We start from the raw sequence: 9,649 nt of genomic DNA on the forward strand, positions 1-9,649 counted from the left end.
TGTAGACCCTACGGGTTCGGGAGACACGTAGACATGACCGAGACGGCTCTCCGGCCAATAACCAATAGCGGGATCTAGATACCCATGTTGGCTCCCACATGCTCCTCGATGATCTCATCGGATGAACCATGATGTCGAGGATTCAAGCAACCCCGTATACAATTCCCTTTGTTAATCGGTACGTTACTTGCCCGAGACTCGATCGTCGGTATCCCAATACCTTGTTCAGTCTCATTACCGGCAAGTCACTTTACTCGTACCGTAATGCATGATCCCGTGATCAACCACTTGATCACATTGATCTCATTATGATGATGCATTACCGAGTGGGCCCAGAGATACCTCTCCGTCATACGGAGTGACAAATCCCAGTCTCGATTCGTGCCAACCCAACAGACACTTTCGGAAACACCTGTAATGTACCTTTATAGTCACCCAGTTACGTTGTGACGTTTGGTACACCCAAAGCACTCCTACGGTATCCGGGAGTTACACAATCTCATGGTCTAAGGAAATGATACTTGACATTCAGAAAAGCTACAACAAACGAACTACACGATCTTTGAGCTAAGCTTAGGATTGGGTCTTGTCCATCACATCATTCTCCTAATGATGTGATCCCGTTATCAATGACATCCCCATGTCCATAGCCAGGGAACTATGACTATCTGTTGATCAACGAGCTAGTCAACTAGAGGCTCACTAGGGACACATTGTGGTCTATGTATTCACACATGTATTACGATTTCCGGATAATACAATTATAGCATGAATAATAGACAATTATCATGAACAAGGAAATATAATAATCATTTTATTATTGCCTCTAGGGCATATTTCCAACATAGTGAGCAACCTTCTTTGTGGTCATATAAATCCCATATACAAGCTTCTGATAATGAGGATATCTTTGCTTCGATGGGGTCAAAACTTCAGAAACATAATATACTGGGCGCTGAACTTTGAAGGCTTTTCCTTCTTCTTCCCGCTCGACCGTAAGTACCGTACTGACGACTTGTCCTGTGGCTGCGATGTAAAGCAGCAAAGGCTCTTTGTTGATTGGGGCAGCAAGCACCGGCTGGGTGGAGAGCAGAGCTTTGAGCTCTGCAAACGCTGCATCAGCTTCAGGAGTCCACTCGAACTTGTCTGACTTCTTCATCAATCGGTAAAGAGGCAATGCCTTTTCACCGAGACGAGAGATGAATCGATTTAAAGCGGCCAAGCAACCAGTAAGCTTCTGGACGTCGTGCACGCGCACAGGATGTTTCATCCGGAGTATAGTACCGACTTTTTCTGGATTGGCGTCGATTCCCCGTTCGGAAACGAGAAAACCGAGTAACTTTCCGCCAGGAACTCCGAATGTGCACTTTGATGGATTAAGCTTGATATCATACCTCCTGAGGTTGGCAAAGGTTTCAGCAAGGTCAGTCAGCAGGTCGGGACCCTTCTGTGACTTGACCATAATATCATCCATGTATGCATCCACATTCTGACTGATTTGAGTGAGCAAACACTTCTGAATCATCCTCATGAATGTGGCTCCGGCATTCTTGAGGCCGAATGGCATGGTAACATAACAGAAGCACCCGAATGGAGTGATGAAAGCTGTTTTGATCTCGTCAGGTCCATATAGACGGATCTGATGGTACCCGGAATAGGCGTCTAAAAAAGACAGTCGCTCACATCCCGCAGTCGAGTCGACTATCTGGTTGATGCGGGGGAGAGGAAAATGATCTTTCGGGCAGGCCCGATTGATATGTTTAAAGTCAATGCACATGCGAAGTGACTTGTCCTTCTTGGGGACCATGACAACGTTGGCGAGCCACTCGGAGTGGTAAATCTCTCGGATGAACTCCGCTGCTAAGAGCCGAGCCACCTCCTCACCAATAGCCTTTCTCTTCTGGATGGTGGACCGTCGGAGATGTTCTTTAACAGGTTTCACCTTTGAGTCGACTCGTAGGCGGTGCTCAGCCAGCCCCCTGGGAACACCCGGCATGTCAGAAGGCTTCCATGCGAAGATGTCCCAGTTCTCACGGATGAACTGGATGAGCGCTTCTTCCTATTTGGAGTCGAGTGTTGTTGAGATATGAGTCGGAGCAGCACTGGGATCGGTCGGGTGAATGTGAACCGGCTTCGTTTCACCAGACGACTGAAAAGCTGATTCTGTAGCGGGCTTCTTGGCTCGCAAAAAATCACTCGGGTCTGTAGTCTTCTGGTATTCCTGCAGCTCCACCACTGCCATCTGAGCATCAGCGATCTTTGAGCCTTTCTGAAAACACTCTTCTACTTTCTTCCGATTGCCCGTAACAGTGATCACACCTTTGCGGCCAGGCATCTTCAATTTGAGATACACATAACATGGTCGAGCCATGAAGCGTGCATAAGCTGGCCTGCCCAAAATAGCGTGATAAGCACTCTGGAAATCCACAACTTCGAACGTCAACTTTTCTTTGCGGTAATTCTTGGAATCACCGAAAACCACATCAAGAGCAATTTGGCCGAGTGAATCAGCCTTCTTCCCAGGAATGACTCCATGGAAACTCATGTTGCTGGTACTGAGTCTGGACATCGGAATGCCCATCCCTTTCAACGTCTCAGCATACAATATGTTCAAACCACTGCCACCATCCATCAAGACTTTGGTCAGTCGAGTGCCTTCAACAACTGGGTCGACCACCAAAGCTTGCCTCCCAGGGGTGGCAATGTGCGTTGGGTGATCGGACTGGTCGAATGTGATGGCAGTCTGAGACCACTTCAGATAACTGGGTGTCGTCGGAGCAACCATATTCACCTCACGGTTGATAACTTTCAGTCGACTTTTGCTTTCAACATCAGCAAAAATCATCAAGGTGGAATTGACCTGGGGGTATCCATCATCACTGTCTTCCTTGTCCTCAACTTTGTCCGACTCCTTTTCTTTATCTTTGGGTTGTTTTCCCTGGAACTGCTGGATCAAGAGCCGACACTGTCGAGTGGTATGTTTCGGGTAAATGAACTTACCCTCTTCATCTTTCTTGGTGTGGATGTGACATGGCAAATCCAACACATCATTTCCGTCTTGGTCTTTAACTTTCTTGGGATTCCAAGGCCCTTTGGGTTTCCCCTTAAACTTTCCTTGAGTTACAGCCAAGGTTTCCCCGGGAGCAGCTGGCTCGGCTTTCCGCTTCTGTTTTTGATTGGAATTTCCTCCTCCGGTTTCTTGGGCGACTGACTTGTGCTTGCCACTCCGGAGTCGATCCTCATCTTCACCATTAGTGTACTTGGTGGCAATCTCCATCATCCGATTCAGAGACATGTCTTCGGTTCGACCGAATTTCAGATTCAGTTCTTTGTACTTGACACCTTCTTTGAAGGCACAGACTGCTTGGTAATCAGGCACATTCTCTACCGTGTGATGTAACATGATCCATCTCTGGATGTAATCCATCAAAGTTTCATTCGGCTTCTGCACGCAAGACCGCAGTTCCGTCAGCCCTGCCGGTCGCTTGCATGTTCCTTCAAATGTGGTGACAAACACTCGGGCGAGATCTTCCCAAGTGTAAATGTTGCTGGGTGCTAACTGATTCAGCCACACTCTGGCCGAGCCCTCCAACATGAGAGGCAGGTGCTTCATGGCCACTTCATCATTGCCACCGCCGATCTGGACAGCCACTCGGTAGTCTTCAAGCCAAGTATCGGGCTTGGACTCACCAGTGAACTTACTGACTCCAGTCGCCAACCTGAAGTTGGGAGGAATCACAGCGGCCCTGATGGCTCTACTAAAGCACTCTGGCCCCGAAACATGTACTCTGCTGCTGGTAGGTGCATCTCTGTCATGACCTTCTCGGTGAGCTCTGTTCCTGTCGACCAAACCTTGAACAAGAATGGATCTCGCATCAAAGCCTGGTTCCCTTGGGTCGACTGGAATCCTTCGCCCAACACTATGAGGGCGCCTGTCATCCTGCTGTCGAGGCACATACGATCCACTCCTCGGGGGACGGGTGGGCACTCGACGTCGATCGTCACGATCGAATCGGTGATCATACTGCTCACGGTTTCCGTACTGATCACGCCGGTCCCCACGTCCCTCACGCCTCAGGGGCGATCTTGGGCTATGAGCCGACTGGACTGTGTCTGCAGCAATGGATCTGCTATGAATCCTGTTCCGCGACTGAGAAACAACGCAATTCTGGTCTCCTGCTGCCCGGAGTAACGCTCTGATCTGCAGCAAGCCTCTGCCAGCCTCTGACTGGGAAGGCTGAATCGACTCTACTATACGGGCTGCAACTGCTAAATTCTGAATCGGAGCTCGATATACCTGCGGGGGCGGAAAGAGCTGACATCGACTGGATTCTGGAACCCGTTGTCGCGCACACTCGTCGAGTGCTCGCTGGAGGTTCTTCAGTCGAGTGCGCTCAGCCAAGTTTGTCAGGCGCGCGTCCTCCAAGGCACGAGCCTCGGGGGTTTCTCCAACGATAGGAGTGTGTAGTGCATCCATGTTCCGGCGAGGAAGTTCTTCTCTTTGCAGCGACGTGAGAGGCTCGGGGAGATATTCCTCATGGGGATGCGACGGGTCGCCTCTACCTGCGCCTCCGTTGATGCGGTGAAAACCGGGAGGACTGCGCGGTCCATCGACCATCAGAACCTCCGCCGCCGGATCACTACTGTCGCACTCGGATGCGGTCTCTGTGGAGCGAGTCGACAGGTCGAACAGGCCGTAGAGGGATTCATCGGGCTCGATCGCCGCGACTTGAGGGGTGGCCGACTGGCGTGCCACCGCGTGTCTCACCCACCGCTGAAGTCTCGACCGACCGGAGCGCTTGCGCCGACGGGAAACAGGGAGGGAGGACAACACAGGGCCGACCGATAATGGGTCGACGGTTGCCGCAAGAGGACGCCGCGAACGCACGCGCGAAAGTGTGTTGCCCCGCGGACAGGGAGTGCGTCGACGTCGAGCGGAGCCTCCTGAAGCCAAGCGGAGTCGTCGGCGATGAACGTGAGCGCGCCGAGACGGATCTCGCGGCCCTCCACCAAAACTCCGTCAGAAACCATGATGATTTGGATCGGAAAAGATCGCAACTCCTCCAACAAATCGCTAATGGGGAGGGAGGGGGTCTTCTACCCCTTGTAGGTCGATGACGTCTGTATGTTGTGATAATGGTAGGGGGTATCGGATGTCGGGGCGGTGGCCCTAGTGGTGGGAGCCGGGATGCTCATCGGTGGAGCCTGTGGCTCAGGTGCTATTTGGTGGCCATGGTTGTGTTGGGGGGGGGGGGGTATAGTGACCGAGGTGTGGCATTTGATGGTGGTTGGGCGGCAGGCCGTACCACATTTTGGTGACTGCTGGCAGGGGTGAAACCCGTTCTAACTTCAGTCAGGCTGCTAGCAGCGGCGATTCGTTGTCGTCCCTTCTTGAAGGCATCATTGTGGTTACTAATTGTCCGTTGTGTTGCTTCGGGAGAAATCCTAATTTGTGGATCAGGTGGTGGCGGCGGTCCGGTGTCATGACCTTCCTGAAGATGCCGTCTTGAATCTCATGGTTCGTCATACGCGGCATCATCTCATTGCGGTGGCTTTTTCATGCGTGAAGGCCCTAATAACTCATAGTGATGCTTATTATCAACCTGATGTTAGCTTGGAGTTGTATGGGATGGTGTTGCCAATTTCATGCCAATTCAGTGCCTATGTATATGGTCTTGGGTATGTGCGTGTTTTGTGGTTGCGTGTCTATATCTGGTTGTATGATGGTCGGTGTTTTATCTGAAAAGTCAAGTAAAAGCCTTTTTCGATGCAGTCAAATAACACTGAAGACCGTGCAGGTGTGTTCTAAATGACTACGGTCCTATTTGCGCTTTGGAACATGGCAATTTGCGCAATAATGAATATGAAGAGGTGTAAATTATGGAGAGAGCAGATGAAGTACTCCCTTCGTATCAAAATATAAGATGTTTTTGTAGTTTAAGTTAAACTGGAAAATCATCTTATATCTTGGTACAACCTAGTATCAAATATTTCTTTTGAACGTCACCTAGAAAAATACAAATATGTATTTGTGTTGGAATTTTTTGATTAATTGTCACTAAAATACACCCATTACGACACATATTTGTATTAGATTCGCCATATGGCGATTAATTGTCACTAAAATACACCCATATGGCGAATCTAATACAAATATGTACTCCATTCTGATGTTTGTGTGCTAATTAATTAGAGGATTCTTCTTCTTAATCACTGAGATGTTCCCTCTCTTTTCTTCAAGAATCATTAACTAATGCCTTGATGACATGCATACTCCATTGTCTCGAGTTATAATAATAATGCATGTTTTTCTATTCTTAAAGCATGGTAAAAAGAAAAGTTGAGAGAAGAAAGTACAATGGCAAATTGGTCCCCTGCATTGCATGTTCGCATCAGCACAACGCAAAGGTTAAAAGATGGCGGCCAGAGAGAGTGACATGTCATGTCTTTCGCGGTACTTTAATGCCTTTTGCTAAGTTAATGACTCCAGATGCCTTTTACGCCATCGTCACTCCGGCCGGGAGAGGGAAACGGGATCCAGCGGATATTCCAGCAGCCAGCCACTAGCGCATTCTTAACAGGACCCTGGTTACTCGACTGCTGAATGCGAGCGTTAAAAAAATAATAATAATAAAAAATAGGGCCCACGTTCGTTCTCGTTAGCTCCAAAGCGCGGGCTCTTTCGGCTGCGTCCCCGTCGACGTACGTACGTACGCGCGCACAAGGCACAAGTTGCGCTCCCTGGAAGCAACGCAGCGCAGAGGCAGAGCCACCGCACGCGACAGCGCTCTCCGGCAGCAACGAGGGCCGGATTGATTGAATGGATGGATATACTCTACTTACTAATTGTCGGATGACGCTGGGTGGTTTGGTTAGGCCACTGCCGTGGATTGGAGGAATATGCGCGCGGATTCTGCCGTTGGATAGGATCGGGATAGGTGGGGTGGGGTGGGGGCTGCATGCGCCGGACGGACCCGGCCGACGGCGTCGGGTGCATAGATTAATCGTGTGGAGAGTTCTGAGGCGTGTGGTTTCTGGTCTTCTCTCCACCAGCCTACGAGCATCCAGTGAGCTCGCTCGATCGAGTCGAGCAGTTCATGAACGTTGGGAACCTTTTGGGCCAATTGTGGACACTTCACAGAATTGTGTACAGTCCATGTCACAGATATCAGACGGCGATGAGCACGAGCATCAGGCCTTTCTTCGCCAAAAGCGGGCTTTAATTTTGTGGCGGTAATAATTTTGTAATGTCACGCAGCAACTACGAAATGACCATTCGGCCCCCACTCCAATGATCCCAGCCCCATCTCCAGCATCTTTCCAGGTAACTTCTGCCAGTCGATAAACCACCCTAAAAAAAAACTAAACAAACGTGACCACCGCGACCCGATCCAACGGCCACCAAGGTCGCTCGCCCTTCTCACAGCCGCCGCGCGCGCTATATTATAGCCGGAGCAGCGCGCGCGCCTACGAGCACTGCACGGTCCCCCCTCCCTCTCACAGGACGCAACAACCAGCCCACCGCCCCCGATTGTCGCCGTCGTCGGGTCTCTGCTCTCCGTCTCCCACGGGAGCCTGTGATCTGCGCCGCACTGTGCCATGTCGTCGTCGTCGTCGTCCACCGCGGCGGCGGGCTCCGCGCTGGGCGGCTCCCACGCCGGCCTCGCCCTCGCCGCCACCGCCATGGCGCTCTCCGGCACCCTCGTGCTCTTCTCGCTCTGCCGCGCCAAGCAGACGGACCACCACCTCGTCTCCTCCGACGCCGCCGCCACGTCCCCGTCTCCCGCCCGGCTCCGGCCCTGCCTCTCCTCCTCCGGTGAGTGGCGCAGCACCTGCACCTCCACAGCCCTGCCGTTCGTTACTTCATTCGTCCGCACAGCACAGTTTTTGGTTCTTGGTTCTTACATGTGTGCCCTGTTTCTTTCTTTCTCCGTGCGTGCAGAGAAGCGGAAGCGGGAGAAGGCGCGGCGCGGGAGCATGAAGCGGGTGCGCTTCGCCGCCGACGTCGTTGACCACGGCCCAGCTCGCCCGGCGCCGGAGGTGGAGGAGGCGGTGGCGTCGGGGCCGGGGCCGTCCTGCAGGGGCGCCGCGATGCCGGCGAACCGGGAGGCGCTGTACCGCGGCATGCTCCGCGGCCGCTCCATGCTCAGGACCGCCTGCTCCTACTAAGCTGCCGGCGTCAATTAACCCCCGCCGTTTAATCCATCCCATCCCCGTCTTAGTCCGGCCGAAGCTGCCAGTGCCTTTCGCGTTTCTTGTTCATTAGCGTCGCCGCTGATTGGGAGATTTTTGTAATTAGTGAGCATCCCGTACGCTACGCGCGAGCGATCTGTGTGGTGCGTCTTATTAATTGTTCTACTCGTTGTCGTAACTCGTACGAGTGCGTACTGTTTCTACCTGCGTAAGTAGCCAAATTGGTCCAAGAACAAGGGGTCCTTGCATTGTTGTACCTGATCTAATGGTTAATGAAAGTTGCCTTTGATCCTGTTCTTCATTTCATTCCACGGCTCCCTCCTTGTGCAACATTTTCTCTTTAAAATTTATTTTTCTGGTGCTCCAAGCTTCGATTTGACTGCTTGGTTTGATCTGCCCCTCTCGGCGAGCAGCTCAAGACAAAGCGATTTTGCCCGCCAATTTTGTGTTGTGTTGCTGGATTTGGTTCTTTGGGATGTCGTCATATCAGCGGCTGTGGTCGGGCGTTGCTGTCGTGGTAGTGCAGGGCTGCAGGCAACGAAACACAAGGCTCAGCTTCCTCCCCCCTCCATTTGGTGCCCCAGATACGACCTACTACCACTGGTGGCCTTCAATTTTCCGGCCAGATTCTTCAGTTTTTCCTCCCCTGGATTTTGAATCTTCTCTGGAGATATGGTCGACGCGACGCGAAAGCTCGGTGTCTTTCCGGGCGGGGCGGTGTCCGTCTCGGTCGCCGGCAGTGACAGGTGAAGGGAGATAGGGTGGTGGATAAGAAAGGCTGCGGGTTCGATTGACCGGGATCACATGCGCCCAGCCGAAGGAGCGGCGGAGCAGCGCCGCGCCCGCGCACGGCGGCAGGTCGGCCCGTGAGCACTGACCACGGCCACGGGCGTCTCCAGGCTTCGCGGACCCGCGTGGGCAAAGCTCTGCTCGAGCTGGCCTCGCCTGCGTGTGGCTTGCCGTATGGCCGTGTGCCCTTTGGCGTGTGTCAGTGGCAGTTGAGGTGGAGGGCAGTTGCTAACCGTTTAAGGGCATTTGAATCATCTAAACGCCGAACATTTTAGGCCTCTTAACATGAAATTGGGCTGGACCCGCTTAGACGTCCAAAATCACGCAAACCGACGTCAAATTGGTGGAGTTCTCGAAGAGTTCGGACGCCCGTCATGTCCGACTTCGACACCCCGGACCTACCTCAAAACTCTCTTTAGAACCCTTTGCGCATTCAAACCGTATCAGTCTACCAGCAATCACGCGAGCTAAAAGCTTGGTGTTCATGATCTTTTGATGACTCCGATTGGATGATCTCTATGCGACCGACTATCTATAGACACGTTTGAACGTGTCCATGGACATTTTTGGTTATCCACATTTGAGATGCCCTAACAAAATTACGGTTGATTCAACCATTCTTGGATAATGACTCACAGAGTAATATCGCCAAGTTAATATGGCGGCA

General features: G+C 51.9%; 1 protein-coding gene across 1 annotated transcript; it reads left to right on the forward strand.

Moving 5' to 3' along the window:
- The first annotated feature begins 7,455 nt into the window (after positions 1–7,455).
- LOC125523566 lies at positions 7,456–8,499 on the forward strand. Its single transcript, XM_048688593.1, has 2 exons — positions 7,456–7,816; positions 7,943–8,499. Exons 1-2 carry the CDS (start codon positions 7,600–7,602, stop codon positions 8,167–8,169), a joined length of 444 nt encoding a protein of 147 aa, XP_048544550.1. The 5' UTR covers positions 7,456–7,599; the 3' UTR covers positions 8,170–8,499.
- The last annotated feature ends 1,150 nt before the right edge of the window (positions 8,500–9,649 follow it).

The sequence above is a fragment of the Triticum urartu genome, chromosome 7 (genome assembly GCF_003073215.2).
Source record: "Triticum urartu cultivar G1812 chromosome 7, Tu2.1, whole genome shotgun sequence".
Classification (NCBI taxonomy): domain Eukaryota; kingdom Viridiplantae; phylum Streptophyta; class Magnoliopsida; order Poales; family Poaceae; genus Triticum; species Triticum urartu.